Below are 24,602 nucleotides of genomic sequence, written 5' to 3' on the forward strand. Positions count from 1 at the left end.
CGGTAGCAGGTATGAAACGGAGGGGTTTTTTTTCTTTTTCTTTTTTTGTTTCTTTTTCTTTCTCTCTCTCTCTCTCTTTTTTTTTTTTTTTTTTTTTTTTTTTTTTCTTTCGTTCCCTCCGTTTATCGCTGCGAACTGGGAGTTTTGGTGGGTGGCTTCCCCTTCGCTCCAGATTTCTCCTGTTTCGTTTTCGTACAAAAAACAACCCCCCTTCTCCCCCCGCCCCGCCCCCCCGCCCCCAAAAAAACCAACCCAAAACCCCCCCAACCAAAACCCAAAAAAAAAGTAAGGGAAGAGATGCGGCAGAAAGTGACAGCCAACTGCCTTTCATGCCCTAACCATAGGAATGCGAACCTGCTTTGACCTTCTCAGTGGAGGTGGTTGGAAAGAAAAAATACAAAATCTGCAGAGGAATGAACATAGTGCTGCTTATCAGCAATTGGGAGGGAATTAGAGAACCCTAATAAAAAAGTTTTTTCCTCTCATTCCTGTGTGGTGCTTCTATTCTTGTTGGTCTCGAAGGCAGGTGAGGGAGTTCTGTAGGTTGTGTTAAATCCTGCATCGTTTCACAGGGCAGAGCACCATGGCATTCATGTATATTGCCTAAGAAGACCTCTTGCAGAGCTAGAAATTTTGGATGCTGGATATGTAGATGATAGATCTCAGGAAAAAAGACCTTCTTAAGCTATTTTGTTCATATTTCCCTACCCCTGTTTTTGAATTGCTTTCTGTGGCATTTCACCACCATATTTGCCTCAAATCTAAACAGATTTTTCACTATTTGTATTCTCCATCCTTCTTCTGTTTTTCAGTGTCTTTTAGAAGAAATAAAAAAGTGCTGTGAAATACAGTGTGAATTTAGATTAAATTACAGCCTTTGGGCTACATTCCTGCAGTTTGTTGAAGTCAATTTGCTGCATTTCCCTGCATGTGCTTGAGGGAAAAGCTTGGAGGCATTAATTTCTATTACTCATGTATGGCCTGCCTTTCTGAAATTTTTTAGGACCTGTGCTAAAGAAATGGTCTTTCTGAATTATAACTGTTATTGACTCAGATATTTGTGTATTCTGTAGATTGCTTAAATAGAAAAAAAAAATATTTTGAGCTGTGCATCTGTGATAATTTTTATAGGCTTTGGAAGTATTTTATCCAGTGCATTCTATTCAGAAGTAGCAGAGCAATTTTCCTCTAAAATTTATTTTCTGTTTTGAAAGGCCAGAATAGAAAACACATATTGTAAATATGTTTTCTTTCATGATAAACTTAAAACATATCTAGTCATTTTGCATTGATACCTTTGGCTTTAATTTTTCTGGGTTTTTTGACCATCATTGTCTGTACAGTTCTTTTTGGTTTTTACTGTATCATTCTGTGACACTGCACGTTGTTGTGTTTGGTGATCTAAAAATAATTTTGAGTCATGGATTTCTCAGGAGATGCTGTTGCACGTATTTAAGATAGTCTTTTCATGCGTGCTTTTAACATAAAACACAGGGACCCTTTAATTAGTTTATAGACTAATTTAAAAAATTGAACTGCAGTAGCTGTCATGTTATTTCATTGTGTGAGCTCGGTAAACACTAAATACGTACAGAGGCAGTTCTAATACAGTAGGTACAGATTGTCCAACTGTTCTTAACACCACAGATCTTGACTAATTCTAGCTAAGAAACAGGTTTAAGAGACTGAAGTGTTGCATTTCTCTTGTGTAGCTTCAGGCCTGGTTCTTCTTTTATGTGCTCTGCAGATACATTCCGTTGGTCTCTGGTGGAATTACTCTTGGTACAAATAACATGTGAAAAGTATAAGACAATTAATTTGAAGAATTTATTTGCATGTATTTCCTGAGTATCTGTTGAAATCAGTCCTTTACTTGTTGGTTATGTTCTGGTCTTGACAGCAGTGGATCCTGCAGTCCTAGGCAAAACATCCACTGCCAGCTGGGACATGGGTCCTGAGTTCAGTCCTTACCCCAGCCGCAGGCACTGGCATAACTGTATGGTCAGGGTGTGTATGTGAAGCCCATGGTGGTGCAGAGGATTTGCTGTGGGCCAGGTGGATGGCACTGAGCAGGCAGAATGTGAGTGGGCAGACAGGGTTTTCCACTTGGCTTTAAGAGACAGAAAAGGATGGCATGGTGCAGCAGGCATAACAGAGATGAGGTACCATGTATCTGGCAGCCTCCACCACTGAACACCCAGGTGCTTCACCTCTGTTTTGGTCCACAGGTGGGTTGTGCTTTAGAGTTTATAAGCAGTCTTGTCCCAGTCCAGCTATTTCTTGATTCCTGCTCAGATCCAGCATCCAAATCTATGGAGCGGGTCCTTCTCCATCAGCCCTATGAAGGCCAGCTGCTGAAACTTGGTGTGGGAGGGTAGAAGAGTATTAATGCCTACTGTTTCTTAGTCATCTCTCTCACTCTTTCCCTTCCTGGCTGTTTTTGCATAGTTTTCTACTATGGTAAGTAAGACTGATTTTAGATTTGCCCAGTTGGTTAATGTGATAATATGTGCTGGTCTTTATCTGGAAAGCAAGTACCAGGTGCTTATCATAACAGACTGTACTCGTAATAATTGTTTGGTCACTTTGGTATTATTGGAGATAAATTGAACTCCAGATTGAGATCCTGCATTAGCATAAATAGTATCAGTCATTGATACATTAAAAGCCAAGGACCAAGAGTGACAAAACCAAAATGATTTTATCAGTTTTGTAAAATCCATGCATTGCAGACACAATGGCAAATAAGTAGGCCTTGCCAAGATCACTCATGCAAAAATGTTAGTAGGATAGTAATTGAGAAATTTTTAGAGTAGTAAAGACTTCTTGTAAAAGGACCAGCGTAATATTTTCTTATTAAGGAAAATGTATTGCTCTTGTTTCTCAGTGTACATGAGTCTTCAAAGACTTTGATTTAGAAGTGTAATCTTGCAGTACAAGTATACTCCTGGCCTAGCTTCACAGTTCTGCTATCAAGTCATTAATATGTTTACTTATGATTATTCAGGTGAATGAGGTTTGAAATTAATTGGTGTTTTTCAGGAAGAGCTGCTTGCCAACAAAATAGTAGGTGACTTTTAAGCTCTTGCCTATTAAAAGAGAGGTGATTGTGTATTGCGTACATTTCAAAACCACAATAAATTTCTAATGCAGTTACATAAAGCACTCTAGAATTGTTAATAAGTAAGACAGGATAAGTAATTTATAGAGTAAATTATTTAACAAGTCATGTGAGCTTGTGCTAAAAAAAAGGACATGTTTAAATTCATTGACGCTCAGAGCTGTTGGTATTTTGAGTCATTTTTATTCTAGATTTTGAGACTGTTGTAGATTTAATGTCATATAAAGCTGTCTACAAGGCTCCTCAGCCTCTAGCCCCTTCCTCCTCAAAGCAACTTCTCACTGTGCATCACTGCATGACTTGGCTAGATTGAGAAGTTATTTCTGGTGACTTGGAATTGTATAATAAAACATGAGGCACCAGGCTACAAATTATTAAAGGCATTTTGGACAGTAGTGATGTAATGGCTTCCTTTAGGAATCTGTCCTTTTTTTTTTTTTTTTTTTTTTTTTTAACTGCCTTTAAAGATCTGGTAATTGGTTAAGGTGAATTAAAAGTAAGCACTGTAAAAATCAGTTTTGTAATTTCTAGACTCTAAAAATACTCCAGGATAACAAAGCATTGAATTTTGTGTATGTTCTTTTTTTTGCTCCCAGGGAACCTTTGGTATATCTTGTTCTAGACGTTGCCCTTCTGGTTTGTGAGGACTGATGGGGCACCCGAGGGTTTCCACTGAGGCTGTCTCAATCAGTGAGACAAAACAGCTCATGAGGCTGGCAGAGAGCATCATCCTTCAGGAGGCAGTCAGTGTTGGGCAGGGTGGCAGGAACACTGTCTCTCCCTCAATGTCTTTGGTCACTCAAGAGTTTTGAGAGAGGTTTGGGGTGTATATACTGAAATGAAAGATTTGGTCTTGAACACATTTTTTCACGAAACTTCCATCTTTTTTCCATACTAATGAGAAATAGGACTTGGCAGTGCAGCCTGTGATATCTTTAGGATGGCATTTTCCAGATTTCTCAGATGCTATTTTTTCTCCATTATTTTTATGCTGACAAGTGTAACAGCAATATTCTGGATCTCTAATCACTGTAGAGCAAAAATTTTACGTAACTGAACATGGGCCTGATTTCTCCATTTTGTTTTTTATTTTAAAGTAAAGAGGGATCCCTTGTCTCTCTAGATCTCTCTTTCTTTTTTTTTTTTTTTAATTTTGTTTTTGATTGCAGTTCTCTTTCTCCCATGTTTGTCATCTGTCACTACACAAATGTCTGAGATTATGGCCCTTAATGTGGTCATCCAGATATCGTTGTCCGAGCAGGTAGCAGGTAATAGAATAAAGAACTCTGAAACTCCTTCCATGTGTTGTTGATGTCAGATGTATATTTAGCTTCTTAACTCTGAAAAACTGCTTTTTAAAAACTGTCCTTTCAAAAACAAAGCAGATTGTATAAATTCACTAATTTACATGCATTTCAAATGGAGAGATAAATCCATAGAGGTTTGAAACCTTCTACTGCTTGGGTTGTGAATATGCTTTTATACAGGATGCTGTTATGTTTTGAAGATCTCTTCATCCAGATGTATGTAGTACATCACTGCTGTTAAATTATATATGATCATATATAATTGGGATGCATCTTAATTCCTGGTTGATTGTGAACCTCTGTTTTCAGAAACTGCAAAAGGTAAACCAAACTACTGCCTGTTCTGAAACCAAACTACTGCGTGTATGGAGATTCTGTGTTTTTACATAGCTACTATTAAATATGATATTATAGTATCACAGGATCACAGAATGGGTCATGTTGAAAGGGACCACTGGTAGTGTCATCTGGTCCAACCCCCCTCCTGAAAAACAGTCTACCACGGGACATGGCACAGCATTGTATCCAGATGGTTCTTGACTATCTCTAGTGAGGGGGACTACACAATCACTCCAGGCAATCTGTTCCTAGTCACCTGCATACTAAAGAAGTTCTTCTTCATGTTCAGGTGGGCCTTCCTGTGCATCAGGTTCTGCCCACTGCCATTGCTCAGCACCACCAGGGAGAGCGTGGTTCTGTCCTGTTGACATGGTTCTTTAGATACTTCTGTACATCAAGATCACCTCTGAATGATCTCCTCTCAAGGCTGAACAGGCCTGGCTTCCTCCACCTTTCTGTGTATAGGAGATGCTTCAGTCCCTTAATTATCTTCATAGCTGGTCTCCCCCAGGAGGTCCATGCCACTCTTGTCCTGAGGAGCCCAGAACTGGACACAGCACTCCAGAGGTGCCTCACTAGGGCTGAGTAGGACAAGATCATCCCCCTTGTCCTGCTGGCAGTGCTCTTCCTGATGCACCCCAGGACAACATTCTTGGCCACCAGGACACACTGCTGGCTCATGTCCACCAGGACCCCCAGGTCCTTCCCCACAAAGCTGCTTCCCAGCAGATCAGCCTCATCCTGTGCTGGTGCCTGGGGTTATTCCTCCACAGTGGAATGCCAGACCCTGCTTTTGCCTTTGTTGAATTTCAGGCAGTTTTCCTCTGCCCATCTCTCCATCCTGTCAAGGCTGCACTCTGGGGTATTGGCCAATGCTCCAGCCTTGTGTTATCAGTGACCTGTTTAGGAGGCATCTGTCCCTTTGTCCAAACCACTGCTGAACAGATTAAACAACACTGGGCCCAGTTTAGACCCTCGGGGGACACTACTTGTGATGAGCCTCCAGCTGGATCTTGTGCCACTGATTGCAGCTATTTGGGATCTGCCATTCAGCCAGTTCTCAATCCAGCTCACTTTCCCCATGTCTAGGTTGTACTTCTGAACTTGCCTATGAAGATATCATGTGAGACAGGATCTAAAGCCTTGCTGAAGTCAAAGTAGACAATAGCCACTGCTTTCCCCTCATCCATCCAGGTAGTTGTCCCATCATGGAAAGCAATTAGGTTGGTCAGGTATGGTTCCCCTTTGCTGAAGCCATGCTGACTAATTCTGATCACCTTCTTGACATCCGTGTGGATAAAGACAGCCTCCAGAATGAGGCACTCCATCTTTCCAGGGATCAAGCAGGGGCTGGCTGGCCAGTAGTTCTCTAGGTCCTCCTTTTTGCCCATTTTGAAGACTGGGGTGACATTTACTTTCTTCCAGTGCTAAGACACCTCTCCTGATTGCCATGACTGTTCCAAGACAACTGCAAGCAGCCCAACTGTGGTGTCTGCCAGCTTCCTCAGCACTTGTGAATGCATTCTATCAGGACAACATATTTTTATTTGTTCCAAGTGTCCTGTTGCTTCTTTCACTTCCTGTGTATCTCCTGCTTGGGCCTCACATTTGACAGGAGTTTTTTGCTCATCCATGTAGCTGTCTTGCCCTCTTTGCTCCATTTCTTACTCGTCAGGATGCACTGGTCTTGAGCCTGGAGGAGATGATGCTTGAATATTTATTGACCAGCTCTCTTGGACCCCTCTCCTCTGCAGGGCCTGTTCCCAAGGGATTCTTCCAAGAAGATCCTTGAAGGGGCTAAAGTTATCTCTCCTGAAATCCTGGATTTAAATCTCACTTGCTGCCCTGCTTCCTCCATGCAAGGTGCTGAACTCCGCAATCATCTCATGATCTTATTGCACAACTGTAGTTGACTTACTGGAAAGGAGCTACATCATGGAAATTCTGCATTTATTTTTTATTACTTTCTTGTAAGAAAATTACCTGTATTGAGTGTTGATCACTGACAGAGGCTATAGCTGAAATGTCAATATTTTTAATACCAGTTCAGCCATATAGGTTTCTGTGTTGTGTTGTCATTGTTAGGATAAATTCTTGGAGATCAGGTTTCAGGTCAGTATTCTTTTTTTCCTAGACAAAGCCTGAAGTAATGAGATTTTTTTTTTCAGAAGTAAGATAAAATGGAAGGAAGCAGGCCAAAGGTGTCCAAGGTATTTTCAGAGGCACTTTGAGAGGTACTAATCTTTGAGTGGTGTAACTTTACTTTGCTAAAGCAAACTAGTCCTAATCTTGCAAGGCAGTTAGATGCCTTTTTTTTACAGGGAAGCTGAGGCTGGAGTTCTGGCCTATGCAAAGTCAGTGACAAAAATGGATGGAGTTAGTGTTGCACCAGCATAGTTTAGAATACATATGTGAAGGATGAAATGATCCTTCATTCAGGCATTTTCCTGCTATTTTTGAGTTTGGAAGAGATGAGGCTCATTGCTTGACTACTTGATGTGGTTTTGACTTGCAGGTTTTTTTGCCTTTCATGTTTTTGTTCTGTATGAATACTAAATATGTTGAAGTCAGTGGAAGCTAAGATTGAGTATTTCAGGAATGAGCCTTTTACAGTGTTTTATATGACTTTGCTTTGGAATTAACCTCCTCGTGCAAAAAAAAGTTGTGGCTCCTGCTATGGATTCATAGAGGTTCATGGTTCATCGTATACAGCTGTCTGATGTACAAATAAAAGAAAGGCAACACATTAATCAAAGTTAAGTAATCTATTGCTGAAACAGACAACAGTGAAATGGCAACACTTCTGGGCTCCTTATGGAAGGATCTGTCCACAGAGCTGTAGCTGAGGTTGGGAAAGTTACCTATTTTTCCTCTTGTTTTGACAGGTAAGCCAAAACAAATCTTCCCGTTTTAGATGTAAATGAAATTAGTTTTACCTTTTTAGTTCCCTAACCATGCCTGTAAAACTAGGTAAGGCTGTGTTCAGCAGGTATCTTGTGGAGCACGGCTCCCCCACACTGCACAGTAAGGTGCATGTGAAGAGTGCATAGGGTGTGACTTCCCATTCTTTTGCAACAACCATCCTGTTTTCTGAATGCCAGACAGCATGGCAAGCATATGTGGATAAATCATGTGCACATACTGGGCACGTCAGGCTTACTGGGCATGGACTGGGAGACCTTTCCACAGCATGTGCTCTGGGTGTCCTGCACTGGACCTACTGATAATTTCTGGGACTGTCTCGGGCTTTGGCATTTAAAATCTGGCGGCTCCTTACTAAATGTGTAGTGAAGGCACTTAACTCAACTGGCTACTCTCCACAATGGAGAACGTGCTTCTTCTAGAAAGTGATTCAGGAGGCTAAATGAGGTTCCCACTGCAAATTACCCCATGTAGTCATCCCCTTCCATCTCCGCTGACTGTTAAGAAAACACTTGAGGACTGTGTTCACTGGGGTGAGGGGCAAAAGCAGGACCTTCCTTTTAGCAAGCAGAGTCATACTGTGGAGTAAACTGATTTTGTGGTCCTAGGTGAACCATTTCAGCATGCATGTGAAGAGCTGCTCTGCTAGAAGCAGAGCATGGGTCTGAACCAAGGTCTTGCATGTCAGCATCTTAACTGCTGGTCCTGTATGGTGTACAGATGTGGGCTTGCCTTGGTTCTTTCTGTCTGATTTGCCTTCCTTGGCATAGAATATTCAAATGTGCTTTTGGGTCAGAGAGCAGGACAATCTGTTTGGCTAAGAAGCTTATTCGTGTAGTGAGACAGCTGGATCTTGCTCCTGCTTCACTGAGTGTTCAATTACAGCAAAAATGAGAACAGCACAAACAGGTAAGGTGGAGATTGCCCTCTTTCAGATGGTTTTGTAAATATGGTATCTTCTGAGAGACTGGAATGATATTTCCTTAGAGAGTGGAAGAAATTGATTCTGGTACCCCAGATGCCCAGCATTTCCTCCAAATCTGTGGTCCTCAACCTCATAAAAAGATGTCTTTTTTTTTTTTTTTTTTTTTTTTTTTTTTTTTTTTTTTTTTTGTCTTGTCTTGTCTTTTTCCACGCATAAGGTGAGTAAACACTCTATTGCATATTCATTTCCTATTCTCTGTCTTGCCTCCTCTAAGTGTTAGAAACAGGTTTTGGAACACATTATGCGTACAGTGATCTTCACCTGGTGAACATGTATAGTGTACCCTGCAGCTGGGAGCAGTTGTGTTGACTCTGTGGGTCAAACTGTGTAATGTGCATAAGCATATGTTTTAAGAATTTTAAGTTTAGAGTGGTAATAAATTAGGGAATCTCAAGGAATCACAGAATAAGCTGAACTGGAAGGTACCTTCAAGGATCATTGAGTCCAGCCCTGGCCCTGCACAGCACCATTCCCAAGAGTCACTCCACGTGCCTGAGAGCGTTGTCCAAATGGTACTGAACTCTTGTCAGGTTGGTGCTGTGACCACTGCCCTGGAGAGCTGTTCCATGCCCAACCACCCACTGGGGGAAAACCATTTTTCTAATACCTCATCTAAACCTCGCCTGACACAGCTTCAGGCCATTCCCTCAGGTCCTGTCACTGGTCACCAGAGCGGAAAGATCAGTGTCTGCCCCTCCTCTTCCCCTCATGAGGAAGGAAGTTGTAATTGCAGTGGGGTCTGTCCCAGTCTTTTGCGGGCTGAACAGAGCAAGTGACCTCAGCTGCTCCTTGTATGGCTTCCCCTAAAGACTCTTCACCATCTTTATTCCTCTGGATGGTCTGTAATAATTTAATGTTCTTATACTGTGATGCCCAAAACTGCACACAGTATTCAGGGTGTGGCCAGTGCAGAATAAAGCGGAACAATCGCCTCCCTTGATTGGCTGGTGACGTTTTTGCCATTATTTATAAATATAACAAAATTCCAACATTACAAACATTTTGAATAGGCACAAATCCATGTGACATCGAGGCACCTAAGTAGAAAATATTAATGCTAGATACTGCTTCTGCTATAGACATCACCACAAATCCTGGATCATGTTTGTTTGCTATGACTGTCTTGTTGCCTGAAGCCTGTGTCATTTAGGGGATATGAAGGTAGCACAGGTGCAGGAATAGATACCACTTGCCTCTAGAGGTTGGTGTGGGTGGAGGAAAGACTCTTCTTTTCCTACTCTGAACATTTCTCCCAGTTCTTCATGGCATTCCTGTCTGCATTGAGACAGGACAGTTGTTCCTTCTGTTGCATAGTTACATGCAGATTTTTCGCCTGTTTTAGAGCACTTCTACATGTTCTCATGAGTTTTAATGAACAATTTAATATGTAGCAGTGTTGCTCTTCACACTGAGTGTCTAAAATGAAATTTTTAGGAGGTGAGAGTCACAGTAGTTGGAGGTATCATCAGAATACCAATCCATCTTGTATTTGCAGGTGAACACTATCACCACCTATGTCTTAGGCCAGGGACACTGCTGTAAAGGAGGTGTAGGATGGAGGAATGCTGAAAGCAGAAACAGGCTGGAGGATGAGGGAAGTACGACTCTACTCATAAGGAGCAACAGGGCCAAAAGCTGTAAAAGTAGATGAAGAATGCTGTGAAAATAGTGGGGGTGAGGAGAAGGCAGCTTTTCAGAAGTAGTGAAGAAGCTTGAAGACTAGCTAATGATGTCACCTTGTGAAAGAGGTACCTGCAGGTTAAGAGTTTAATTTTAAAGTAAAATGGTAGAGAAGGTGATCTAAGGCTTGAAACTATAAAGTATAAAATTTAAAATATATATTATTATAATATGTAATATATATAGTATATACTATATAACTAAAATAAATGCTTACAAAAGAGTGTATTTTCCTTATACTTCAAAAGTATTACAACAAATACAGCCATGAGCGGGCTTTAAGTACAAGCTGATCATATTCTAGAAGGAGCATTGCACATGTCACGTAGCAGAACAAACAGAAACACAAAGAGAAGACTCAAAGACACTGGATGGTTGTCTGAATGTACCATTGTGGCAGAGAATTTGCTCAAAATCAAACTGGCCTAGTACAGGTACGTGGAAAGTACAAGAAAGGAAACAGTAGCAGCAATGTGGCAGTCAGCACAAGTATTAGAAATATTCTGGATTCTGACAATTGTGCAGACAGTGTAATAAACACATCATTATGCTAATATATGCAGTGCAAATAAGAAACTACTTATATTAAATGAAGAACAGGATTCCTCAAGTAGAATAATGCTAATGGAAGAAGCTAGGAATTCAAAAGATTGGCCAGCAACAATGAAAAGTGGAGTATACTGTAATGTAAGCAAATGTGATAAAGTGAAATAGGAAACTGTGAAGAGTACATAAATGTGAAACAGTGAAGAATGCCTCTGAAAGGTAATACAAATGATGCTGGAATACTCTCTGAAAAATGCATAGACAAAATTTAAGTGGTAAGATTGGTGTCAACATACAGAAGTTGGCAACCTGTTCTGGTGCTGGAAAGAGGTAGCTAAACATGAAAAGGACAACCCATAAACCTTCTGGAATATTTCAGTAACGTGAAGTTCTGTTTATGTATGTTTTTCATTAAAAGACAAGAGTGTCTTGGAGAAGACACAGATCTGTGATCAGGGCTACAGAAGATGTTTCACAAGCCTTGGAAGGAGTCTAGAAAACCAATTGTGAACCATGGCAGCAGATGGCATTATCTGTAGAATAGGAAAACATCTACTTGTTGGGTTCTCCATGTAATAATTGCACAGAAAAGGGATAGAGGTTATGACCATATGTAGTCACTCAAGACTAAAATAAAAACAGAAGAAAGACACTTTTTTGCTGGCTAATGGAAAGGGGGATTTTTTTGACATGTCAGGAGTCAAATTTTCATCAGATTTAATGTACTAATAGGATATAGATGGATTTTCCTGGATAGACGGCTTTAAGTTTTGCATCTTTACTCTGCCACTTGGAAGTACTGCCTTTTGATTTGTACCTGGCATGAAGTGCATTGCATGCAGTGAATGAGAAAGTAAACAGGGTAGCAGGTGCTGATAGATATCTTGATGATCCAGAGCAGATTGATTGGAGTATTCGATATTCTAGTAGCCAGTAATTTTAAACTGAATAAAGCCAAATATTCCTGTCAAACAGTGGGAATTGTATATGTGGAAGAAGACTGACTTCAAAGGAGATTTCAGAAGGAATGTCTTACGTTGAGTGAAAGAGTCAAAGAATACTGAACATGTCAGAACTCAGAGACAGGAAAAAAAAAACTGTTGTGGGGGATACTGATTTATGTCAAAAGTACTATCAAATTCTGAAGGATGTGAAGCTACCTAAGACATCTCCTCCAGAAAGTCACTGTCTAAGTACACACGCCTGAAAGGGAGAGAATTCCAAGGTTTGACAGCAACCAAGAAGCTTTAATGTTTTGATTCACTGAGGGACTTAAAAAGATGCATATAAGGGATGTTTGTCTGAAATCTTACTGAGCTATGTGGAATGTTTTTCTATTCTCATTTGCATCAAGGCCAGTGACAGCTAAAGAGATGGTGTATGGAAGTGCTGAAAATAATGTATTTGCATTACTACTTTTTGAAGACTAGGTGGTTCTGCAGGAGAAAGAACTGTCACATATGTCTGTATTTATTCATTCCTTTGAGATGCTCTTTCATCCTTGCAAGGAAATAATAACATCATCATCAACAACAATAATCATAAAGACTAATCTTATGACTGCTTCTGTTGAGAAATAATGGAAAGCCACATTCACTACTCTCCTTTTGTATGTTAATTTACTGTGTGATTCTTAGCATATATGTTATAAAGGGTCTGTATGGGAGTTTAAGCCTCTTCCTAGCAATCTGCATAGTTTATTTCATACACAGGGGATGAAAATGTGATTTGAAGATAAGGTCAGACATTAGGATATATCTTTTAGAATAAGTAGGTCATTGTTCGGCCTTCTGACAATAAAAAGGTATATTGACATTTCCAAAATATCTTTGTTAAAGAAAAATGAATCTGTAGCTGCCATGTATTCCTGGAAAAACATCAAAAATTCATGTCTGGATGAAATACCAAGTGTACAAATTTGGGGATCTCAAAGGGGAGGACAGGTCTCTAAATGGAGAAAATACTTAAATAAGCTCTGCATGCATTTGGAAGAAAGTAATTCTGAAGGTGGAGCTCCTCAAGAGCATAAATCTTAAATGTGGAGAGCTGCATGAAATGTCTTGAGAGTTTTCTTGATTTGGTAGTCTGTTTTCTGAAGAGAATAAAACAACACCTTGAAGCCAAACCAGAAACATAAGTAAGACCAAGGGTGTGTTATGTTTTATTTTCCCTTCCTTACAGTAACTTTCTTTGAACTTTGCATTCCAGGCATATCCGTTTATTTTTACTTTTGCCTTCATGCTGTAAAGCAGGAATTAAGGTTGGCTGGAAAGCCATGGACTTCCCGTTTGCAGGCAGTTGCAGTCATAGGCAAGAGCACGGATCTGCCCCTGCAATGCCAAAACAAGATTGGTATCTCCACTGAATTCCCATTTTCTTCTGCCTTCAACTGGTGGGTTGGCACTATTTGTTTGAGATGACGGCTTTGGATAATCAATTTGCAATGGCAGCTATGTGCTACTAATTGGATAAGAGCATACTGTTGTGGAGCAGAATGTCTGGGGCCTGTTGTCTCCTCGCTGTTGACACAGCCATAATCAACAGGGAATGCTTTAAATTAACTGATCTCTGACCCTGCCTGTGAGATGCTGAGTTCCAGATTGTCCTGGACAATACGCTACCTGAGTATGGGATGTGTGTAGCGCAAGATTTGCCAAAAAAATGGGCATGCCTGTGTCTGTAGAGAAAGATCCCGGAGCTGACTGTGTTGTCTCCAGAGCTGCTGTCACGGGCCATGGCACTGGCATGGGGAGAGCTATTTCCTGAAGTCTTCTGTGACTTGTGGTTAAATACTCTAAATGTGAGGAAAAAGCCCTTAGGGAACCTGTGATAGTGGCAACCAGTTTTTCACTCTTTGTGAAATACAGGGTGATTCACAGTTTAAAAAAACCCAAACAAAACACTGCAGCATTTGCTCAGAATATGCCAGGAGACACTGGGCAGCCAAGGAAGGAGTCAAGCACTGGTAAAATTTCTGAGCTGTAGGTAAGTCCACCATGGATGTTCTCGATACACTGCATCTTTCCTGAGTTATGGCATGCTCCTCTAGCAGTAGAGGTTCTGTTTCCTAAAATTATCCTTGTTAAGTCTTGCGCTTATGGTACCAGATGAAGGAGGCAAAATAGAATAAAGTAATTTGAGTAAGCTTGTATATCTGTAGAATACTCTGTGGGTTTGGGTGTGTGTATCATGCTCATTGCATTTTAGGAGTTTCCTTTTGAGAGGAAGCTTGGTCATTTGCAGAAAGATTTCTTGATTGAGCAGAGTTTACAGCATTGATGCTTACATCTGTCTGAAACTTCACATTCCTGATATGCAACTTGTGTAGCTCCATGCTTCATTTTCCAACTGAGTTCGTACTACTTCAGCATTATTTTAAACTTGGTTTCAGAGGGGCTACAAATGTAACCCAGCTGAATATGCTAGGTTTCATCAATATTGTATCAAGTTTACAAATTCGAAGTGATCCTAATGCATAACAGTGAATCAGTTCACGTTTATTGAAAATGCCTTTAAGTTTTAGCCTGCCTTTTGTTGAACTTGATATGACATTTGAGTTTGCAAGAAAATATGGCACTAGGGAAGTTTACCATGTTTAATTCTCAGTGTTAACGTGTAGCTTTCACAGTAGTCTTAGACTAGGGACATGCATGACCTGTCATTAAATGGTAATTCATCTACTGACAGTTCAGTGTCTGAAATGTGCTGGTTTTGTACCCTAAATACTTAGTGAAGAAACAACTTGGAATATAAAGTTGTCCCAAAGTTCAGAAACATTTCACCAGTGAGTGCTTATTAATTTTAAAATCTTTTTTTTTTCCCAGCTGTATGAACTAGTGTGACACTATTCAGTAGCTGCTGAAGTGTGGCGAGATGAACTATTGTAGGTTGCAATGTGTGATTCTGAATGCCATTATTAGAATTAATCGGTAGTTTACAAAGGGGAGATTAAAGTTCTGAAGACAATTATTGTTTACTGATTACTCATTGAAGGAGATGCAGAATGCTATAGTACAATCAAGCAAAAATCTTTGTAGGCAGCTAAGGGCTTGAATCAGAGGCAGCAGCCAGTATTTGTGAACTGATATGTGTGTTCTGTCTGGTGCTATCCAGCCACGTTCTGGCAGGGTAAGACTGCTGTGGTGTGCAGTGGGAGCTTCCAAACTCTTCACGTGACTTCAGCCAGCTGTGAATCAGTATGTTTTTCTTCTGTGCTACAGTAAAAACATTCAGTTAAAGAATAGGGTGGATATTTTTAAGGGCAGGCAGGCAAATTACATTTCTCTGTGTCGCCCACTGCAAGTCAAAGCTTTTAGAGTATTAATGTTTGATGATAAGTAACATCAAGGTAAAGTAGTTGTGAAGAAGGTAAAAATAGACTTTAGTTAGGGAGAGGTTTTATTTCAGATCTCCCTCTAAATTAAACAAAAGAGCAACTTCCCCCTATAGGGTACAGCTACATCGTTCTACTCTTTCCTTTCTCATTGCTGTGACGTAACTGCAAAGGCTTAACTTGAAACAGACTTGTTGAGTAAGGACGTGTAAGAGGACATGACCTGCCTATGGTAAATTACATCTGTCCACTCTTTTTTCAAGGATTTCCAACTGCGTGAACTTAGCTTTGCTGTTGTGCTCTGTATGGAGAGTGTTTTTACAAGTGCATTGCAAAGCAGTTATCGAGTTAGTTGCGCTTAGACAAAAGTTCTTCTATGTCCCTACCAGTATGGTTGTGGAAAAGCAATGGTTTCTTTTGGTTCTTTCAGCTAGGAACTGGAATTATAAATCATTCATTTTAGAGAAAGCAGTACCAGCTCAGAATAAAGAATGCCATGCTCTCCCCGACTTTGGGTTTCTTCTAAGGGATGCAATAAGAGAAAGAAAGAAAGAAAATACCACAGACTCATACTAGTACTTCCCAAAGTATAATCTATATAAAAAGGGTGATACCAGTCCTTTTACACAGATTGTGTGCTCATACTAAAATTTTTGTCTGATGTAAATTGTGAAGCTTCATTGGCTTCATCAAAGCTGAACTATTTTACAGTGAGGCTTAACACAGGATGTAATACACTAACATTTTTATACAACACTGTAAGTTATGTCAAGTTCTGCAGTTTCTTGTAGTGAGTGGTCCTGGTTAAATGTTTGGGTGATTAAAATTGCAATGTCAGGGTTGGATAGGTCCTATATGTGTTTAAGTGATAGAGCTGCATTTTGGCAGTGTTTGTCAGGTTTGGAGTTTTTTTGATGGCCCAATTTTTAGCTAGTGCAACTGGTTATTCTGTTTCTTTTCTTTGAGTCTCTTCACACTTTGTGTTTCACTGTCCATTTTCCTCAATTCCTGCTCTTATGTGATTTCCCAATCTCTGTTTGACCTTGACAGGATTTCTGTTGTTTGATAACTGAGGACAGAATGAGGGAAGGTATCTTTGAAACCTCTTACATAACTTTATTTTAGCATTATGAGGTCCAAGTTCGCAGAGTAGATGGATGATACTTAAGAGTGAGTTCTTCAGGCCATGTTTAGAGGAAGTATGTTCATGAACTTGCAGGACTCTTAGATGAAGGAATTGACAGATTTTTATATATTATTTTTTCATTATGGTTACTTGGCAAAATACATAAACTTACCAATCCACAAAAAACCCAACCAAACAAAATAGATTTGTAAATATGGGGATACTAAATCAGGCTGTCTTAAAAATTAAGGAAAGGAAACATGAGAAACAAAGGACTCTTACCTTCTAATGGGTACACTGTGTAATTCTTATTCTGAACAGTCTTGCAGAGCAGTCAATGTCATATGATGCTGTAGTAATATGTTCCATCTAGCATCTTGCATTGTCTTTTTCCTGCCCTTCTTTTTGCCAAGGGACAGTGGCTGCCATTAGGGGAAACTTTTTACGTTTCCTGGTGCATGGCGAGAGCATAGCCCAAGTCAGCAGTGCAGCTTTGGAGGAGAGCCCAACCCAACTTATGGGATTCTCAGGCTTCCGTTGGGATTTAGAAATGCAGTGAATTTCTCTTAACACAACCAGCTCAGGTACATGGATTGCTTTTGGAAGAGCAGTGCACCATCGTACTAATTCACCAGAATTCCCTTTAAGTAAATTCTAAAAAATGCTTAGAATAAAGAGAAGTTTTCTTCTAACTAAGAAATACTCATTCATTTTAGGAGAACATGCATCTTTGGTTAGTTTGTGATGCTTGTGAAAACACATGTCAGTCTCTCTTTAAGTTTCTGTGGGACTGGGGTTATATTTTGAAATGTGTGGACTCTTTAGCAAGGCGTTCCTTAAATCAGATGGACTTTTCTGCCCATAATGTCAGAAAAAATGCAGTTTTTCTTCTTCCTGGACTGTATAGTTTGCAGTGTGAATGTTTTTCTTCCTGTAGAAGAAGTAATGATACATTTGCTGTGAACATTTTAATTTCCTATCTGTGGGATGTCACTGGGTATTCATAGATCTCGCATGGTCATAATACAAAGGACTGGCTTTCATGCCTACATCCTTTTAGGCAGATATTAAGGATATATGAGTGGATTCAGTACTTAAGTCTGATACAGCAGGTTCTCTTCTCTTAATTTCTGCTTGTGTGTATAACATTATAAAGTACAGTCTCTCTTTTTTAGTTTTCCTATTGCCATGCCTTGTAAAAAGGAACATTTATGAAATTACTTTGTGTCAGAGGAAAAAATAAGTGTAAAAAGTGATTAAGTTAACAACCTGAGGGAAAAGACAAGTATTGGAAGTATAATTGTCTCTCACTGTAAGTGGCAATAATTGCAGTACCACCTTTAAACTTGTCCCCTTTGTTTTGTTAAACCCATGAGGTAAGGACATGTGTCTTGGAGAATGATGACATTGTAATACAGCTTTATTTGGCCTTCAGGTTGACTAGCTTTCTTCATTTTCCCTGTGTAGAAATGAGCTACTCCCTTGTCCCACAAAGTACCATTTAAATGATGAGGAAGATTTTAAGGAATACTTTTACTCTGCAGGTGGCCTAATTAGGACTTAGAACGAATTGCAGTAGGCCAGCAATCATAACTAACTTCCATACATCAGTGCATGATTTCTGAACAAAGTCATAGAAGGATCCACTTACTTCTTTCTGTTTTGCTTTTTCAACAGTTACATCGCAAACCAGCCAAATTTGGAAAGTATCAACGACAATGAGGTTGGATTTTATGTCGGACTTAAAAATCTGTGAGTATGGGATACATTTTATACAGCCATTTTTTCTGTATTTCTTTTATAGAAGTGTGTAGAGACCTTATCAAACTGCATGCCTAACTTTGTGTGTTACTGAGCAAAGTTGTAAATATTGCAGCTGAGCCTTGTAGAGATTTCATCCAAACTCTTATTTTAACAGATATTATCATTCTCTCTCCATTGTATTTTAAATGAAACATTCTAACAGTTTTATTTGTTTTCCTAGGACCGTGGTGGATTCAGGCCTAAGATTTGTGTCCCGTCATGCGTTTGTGAAAAATGTGAACCTACAATACATGTGAGTAAGAACAGTGTCTGCATTCTAAGTCAAAACTGCCCAACTCATGTTAATTTATTTAGTGTTAATTTATTTCTATCTCTTACCAGTTGCTTCATTACAAAATATCTTAACAAGACAGACTTAGAATGGTCTTCTATTGTTAATTGCCCTTAAATAAGATATACATGGTAAGGAACTGGCAGATCATAAAAACTTAATGTGTGAAAAGACCATCCAGTTCATTATCCTGTCTCTAACAATGTACTTCGGCTGAGTCTTTCATGATAAGTAATGTAGCACAAAGAGTGTGTCTCTTGAGGATATGATGTCCACACTGAGCATCACAGTCAGTGACATGGTTTTGACTGTCTCTAGTCTGACTTGATGGGCTGAACATATTTTAGCAGCAGCAGTGGAGGAGATGCATGCATGGAGCACATCGAATATAATTTGATCAGTATATGTGCCCAGAGACTGTGATATGACTGTGAACTGAAGTCCTAGGGGTGATTAGTTTTGAAAGCTCACTCAAGATCAGAACTAATGCACCCAGAGGAGAATATAGGACTATTGTTGCTTTCGCACCCAAATGTGATTTGTAGTTCATGAGTTACAGGAAACAGAATTTGTACCTGTGCAGATTTTTGAATGTGTTTTCCTAGATTTGTTATGCTTTAGATTTAGGAAAGACTGAACTGAATAAAGTTATTTTTCTACAACTTTTATGCCTTTTAGTGGGACAGACATAGAGTTCACTTTCTACTTACGTGGCAAACTGTGGATCTAGTCCCATAAAACACTGAGATCGTGCGAGTGGCTCAGTTCCTCACAAGTACCCTGTTTTAGCCAAATATTCCAAGTGTGTGCTTTAGTCCATACCTCTTCAATAAATGAACACTAACATATATTAACATTTACCAAGCCCGTTGCTTTTATTTAGTGAGATAGGGAAGACATAATGCCAAACCTTGGCTTTGTAAGATACTTCCTTGTAAAAGGAGAGAGCTGTTGAACAGAACACAAGGTTCCACTTGATTTGATTGCTTTGCTCACGAGATGGAATCACTTTCTGACCTGTGTTTTCCAAAAAACAGCAATTAATTTTTGTAGGGAAGTGGACATGAATGTTCATTTCTGCCTGGATAATAATTGCTCTCCTTAATAGGAACAGTCACCAGAGGAGTGTGAACCAGATCTTGTAAGCTTGTGAAATTTATATTACTTCATATAGTCATTAATAAAGTCATTTTACTGTAATCAGTTGGTATATAAGGAAAGTATGTTCTAGAGTAAATTCAAGTGTTTGCCTGTGTAACAGTTGCTCAGTGAATTATGGCTGTAAACTATGACGTTCCATAAAGCCAACTAAGTGCATGGGCACTGTCTGTGGAAGTATGCAATAGAATGTGAATATTTGCAGAGAAAGATTTCGGGACTCTGTTGGGAGAGAAGTGAGATTCTGTCTCTGTGCAATGAGGCAGAACAAAGCAAATTCAAGTCTGGGATCAAAAGGAATATTGTGTTACATTTTTACATCTTCCCTGTACCATTAGCTGCTGTGAGGGAATCTATTGGAATACTGTGTATAGATCAGGAACCAAATCTACTCATCTTGAAAGATGCTACAGAGAAGAGCAGTGGAGCCATAAGGAGCTTGTAAAGCAAATAATATAAGGAGGCTCAGAGCCTGGGCAATATGTTCTGTGCAATAAAGAGATGATTGAAAAGGAACTTACATCATTGCAATAGGACAAAGAATAGTGATTTGAAAATCAAGGAGGGTTGATTTAGATTAGTATAAGGAAGAAGTTTCTTTACAGTAAGGGTGATGAAACACTGGCACAGGTTGCCCAGAGACATGATGGATGCCCCAGCCTAGAAGCATTCCGAGTTAGATTAGACAGGCCTGTGTGCAAGCTAGTGTAGTTGAAGATGTTGGAGAGTTGGAACTAGATCACCTTTAAAGGTCCCTTCCAATCCAAACTATTCTATGACTCTTTGCTTCTGTACTCATCTTATCTTTAAAAGAAGAGTAAATATGACAAGGAAAGCAATCAGTTCTCTCCATGACCATGATACAGTGTGAGAAATAATGGGTTCAGTTTGGAGAAACATAAATAGAATTTTGGAAGACCTTCCCAGCTGTCTGAACCTGTAGACACCACAGAAGGTACAATAACTGGTATGATGCTTTTGAGAGGCTTGTTTGCCTGTTGCCTTAGGGAAATGGGTTTCGTGTAGTCACAAAATGTGTCTGTGTCCAGTGTTTGCTTGTCACCAAAACATACACAGGTAAACAAATTTTCAGAAAACTGATCATTGAACAGAGCAGAGACACCGTATCAAAGCTACCACTTAAGGGGAAAGTATCACTGTACATATGTGAGCTGCTAGGCTTTACAGAACCCACGTGGATAAGATGCCTTTAAAGTGTTTCAGCCATAGGAGGCGCTTCATTTGAGCATGCAGTCAAACTGGCAGTACATCTTTGCTGGTAAGCAGACTTTGGTAGAGCTGTAACTCATGAAGCTCCTTGTTAGAAACAAATTAGACTGACTTGACATCTGTTCAGTTGATACAGATGAATTCTTGATACAGAATACTTACATTATGGACCAGGAGCTTATCCAGTCTTGAACTATTTTCTTTTGGTGGGGATTTAGTTATGTTGGCAGACACAGGATAAGCCCAGATAAGAAGGAAAATATTAAGCGGCACCAGCTGCTCTGGATGCACAGAACAAAGCAGTAAGTATGAAGGTATTTTTTACCAAGGCAGATCTGTTATCCCTGCAAAATACATTTGTTTGTTTTCTTTGGCAAGTCATTATGCACACTAAAATGTTTCTGAAAGCCCCGGTGAATCATGGCTTGTTGTCATCAGCAATAAAAATCCTGTTGACTGCCTATGAAGGGAGTATAGCTCCTGTTGTGGTTGGGACAGTGAAAACTATTAAGAGCTAAAGGAATTTTATTTTGCAAGGGCAATCTATGAGTACAGGTCTTTGAGAAGTATTACATTTTATTTGGAAACAATTTTTTTACTACCCCATAAAGAAAACAAAAAGCATTTTTCTGAAGATTGATGTAACTGTGTAAGCATTAATTTTGCTGTGATACTATACTATGATACAGCTTTCTTTTTTGTTCTGTGAAAAATCTTTTGATGTAGTTAAGGAGCTATATTATATAAAAGTAGTATACATTTTATGAATCATACAAGAATATCAGTTTAAAAGAAACTTATTAACACACATTTTCTCAAGCCCTTTTTTGTCATTTCCTTATTTTCTTGGGAAAGCTTATGTAGCCCAGGTATCTTTCCAAAATTATCTATCATGAGAAGATTTGAGTAATGACAAACAACAGGAAAATAAATATTCTAATAGAGGCTATTAAAGTGTAATTAATAGCCTTGCTCATCTAATTTTGATGTTTTTACTGCCCATAGGCTCAAGTTAGCCAACAGTCTCATTTTAGTAGTGCTGTTGTTTATAAGCTTGTCTGCTGCCAAGAGTAATTTAATGGACATGTGTAATACACATGCATGGTATACTGTCAGTGCCTTTATATGTGAAAACATTTCACAGCAAGTGCCTATTTACAAAAACTTTAAAAAATAGTTGTTATGTGCCAGCCTGCATCTAAGTGCGTTGCTGAATCGTAGATTGTGAGTGTAGTGTATATATACAGCTCCAGGTATTAAAATGTGTTTGTACCTCTACACTCTTCAGGTTTAGGTAAGGCAGCCAAAGGAAGCCATTTGACATCAGCCTTGCTGCAGATTTCCCCGTTTTGCTCTCAGGGCTGGTTCCAGCCATAGGCAGAACAGGCTGTTGCCTGTGGAGGGAGACTGAGTGTAGCAAAATGGCCATGTCGTCACCTCTTTCCCTCAGTTCTCCTTAGATCTGTTCCCTCCTCTTCTTTCTTGCCTCCCCTTTTCGGAAGCACTACAGGTGACAGAACTCTGCCCGTGTTGCTAGCTCTGTAAACCTTTATGCGGTTTCTCAGTCTGGTTTTGTTCTACTCATATTGCCACTGGTTTGCTTTTAGCTGACTTAGGGCTAGAAAGTTTAAAGTGAGCTTGATATTTTCATGTAAAATACAAGCACACTTTTGACTGAATCTGGGTCCTCTCCTTAAATTTAGCTTAGGGGCCAGGCTCCTATGCTTGACTTTTTTTTTCTATAAGAAGAAGACCCTTTAGAATCTCAGATGTATTTTCTTTGGGCTGGTTGCCATGGTCTTTTTATGTGAAGTTGAATTGGGGAATTAATTCATATTCCCTTTCCATGAAAGTTGAAGTGGGATCATTAACTACTTCAAAATAAACCTGGGAGTGATTTTTTTCACTTAACATGAATTAAGGAAACTGCCGTAGGCATCTCTGTAGTCAGTAAAAAGTGCTCAGTTTGTGAAAAATATATACATAAAATTAAATTTACTGTCAAAGTGTTGCTTAAGTTGATAAGTTTATAGCAGTGGTCTGCAGGTAAAGCCCACTGTATACCTGGTTGTCTTTTGGGAAAGGCAGGGTTTATTTGATCTGCAGGTTAGAGAGGCAGGTGCATGCCTTGTCTAGCAATACCACAGGGGCCTCCATTTGTGCTGCTTGTCAGTGTGGGAACAAGAGCGATTCTCCTGTGTGGTGAGTGAAGAGTTTCCCATAGAGGGATGGGATTTGATGTGGCTCCATGTTGGAGGCAAAAACCCCAGTCAGTATGAGGATCCAGCTTCTTTTATTCAACCTCCAGACACAGAGCATATGCATACTAGGAAAAAAATGCATAGTGATGGTGTTTGCTTAAACACAACTTCTGTTATAAATCGTGCTTTCATGTTGATTTATCCGATCAGGGTCCATGAGACATTTCCACCAGCACCTGCCATAGGGCAGTGCAGTTCACCTGACTAATGAAATAGTAGCTCCTGTGTTTTGCTCTCACACATAAGGGCCAATCAGTTTGTAAACCTCAGGCTCTTCTTTACCAGCAGGAATCAGTGATGAGATATAAATATAATCTCTCTGATTCTGTTCTAAACATTTGTAGAATATCCAGCTTGTAATTTCCATGAAAATTATCTTGTATTCAAAGATCAACAACTGAAAGTTGGGAAATAAACACTCTGTTCTTTAGTCAGATTTAAAAAAAAAAAAGAAAAAAAAAAAAAAAGAAGAAAAAAAAAAAAAGAAAAAAAATATATTTAATCCCAGGTTTTAGATTCAATGCAATGCTAAGTGTGGAGCCCCTATGGCACCTTTATAATACCACATAAAACTCATGGTATTTTGGCTCATAACACTGATTTGCACTTTACTGCTGACAGTTAAAGAGTTTACTGCTCGCACTATCTTTAATTCATAGACTGATAAGACTGTGCAAGAACAGCATTATTTTGCTTTGGGGTGGAGAAAGCAATTTTGTAAGCCTATGAAGGGAGGAGTATTTCTGGCTCAGATCAACATTTCTTTGCTCTGCATAATGGGAGAAGACCTTTCACTTAATTACCACTGGAAACCGTAAATGCTTAATTGACATAAAAAAGCCCAATACAGGCATTTTACAGTTTTCCTTTTGATCTTCCTTGTGGGTGCATATTGCACATGCAATTTGAAAAGAACAACTAAAAAGCTCTGATGTGGATGTGTGCTAGCATGTGAGGAGGGCTTATATGAGTACAGAGTTTGGTGCAGCATCAAAGAAAGGGATACACCCATTTCACATGAATTAATTGAGCATATAATTAACACCTGGACTTTACAAAATACTTTTTTGAAACACAGTTAAATCTGCTGCTTTTCTACAATTGACAAAGTACTAAAAGTGAAAATATTGATCCCTGTTGAGTTTGAGTTTGAATGTATTTGACATTAGATGCTGACTGGATTCAAGCCCTTGGAACCCTTCAAGCCATAAAGCAAGACTGAACACTACCCTTTTATGACTGAAGTCAAAGGACTGTTAGAGCTTGTTCTAGTTCTTCATTGCTTTTTCAAGAGACACAAACTGTATTTTTAGTGTAAAAAGAAGCAATTCTAATTAATGCATTTTTTCTCTTTTGCCATAGCAATTTATCCAGAAACAAGCTCTCAAGTTTGTCCAAGAAGCCTTTTCGCCATCTGGGTTTGTCTGATCTGTAAGTTGTCATTTCTTAAAATATGAGTTTATTTTTGGCTGGAATGGAAGAATAACACTTCGAAGTTT

At 39.3% G+C, this 24,602-nt stretch overlaps 1 protein-coding gene across 5 annotated transcripts in view; it reads left to right on the forward strand.

Annotated features, from left to right (window-relative positions):
• The window catches only part of NTRK2 (neurotrophic receptor tyrosine kinase 2), a 196,306-nt gene that overhangs the window by 753 nt on the left and 170,951 nt on the right, over positions 1 to 24,602 (forward strand). For all 5 annotated transcript variants that reach the window (XM_063422390.1, XM_063422391.1, XM_063422387.1 and 2 more), the window contains exons 2-4: positions 18,037 to 18,111; positions 18,344 to 18,415; positions 24,466 to 24,534. In XM_063422390.1, coding sequence (XP_063278460.1) covers positions 18,037 to 18,111; positions 18,344 to 18,415; positions 24,466 to 24,534 — 216 coding nt within the window. The remainder of the gene's footprint in view (positions 1 to 18,036; positions 18,112 to 18,343; positions 18,416 to 24,465; positions 24,535 to 24,602) is intronic.

The sequence above is a fragment of the Prinia subflava genome, chromosome Z, assembly GCF_021018805.1.
Source record: "Prinia subflava isolate CZ2003 ecotype Zambia chromosome Z, Cam_Psub_1.2, whole genome shotgun sequence".
Classification (NCBI taxonomy): domain Eukaryota; kingdom Metazoa; phylum Chordata; class Aves; order Passeriformes; family Cisticolidae; genus Prinia; species Prinia subflava.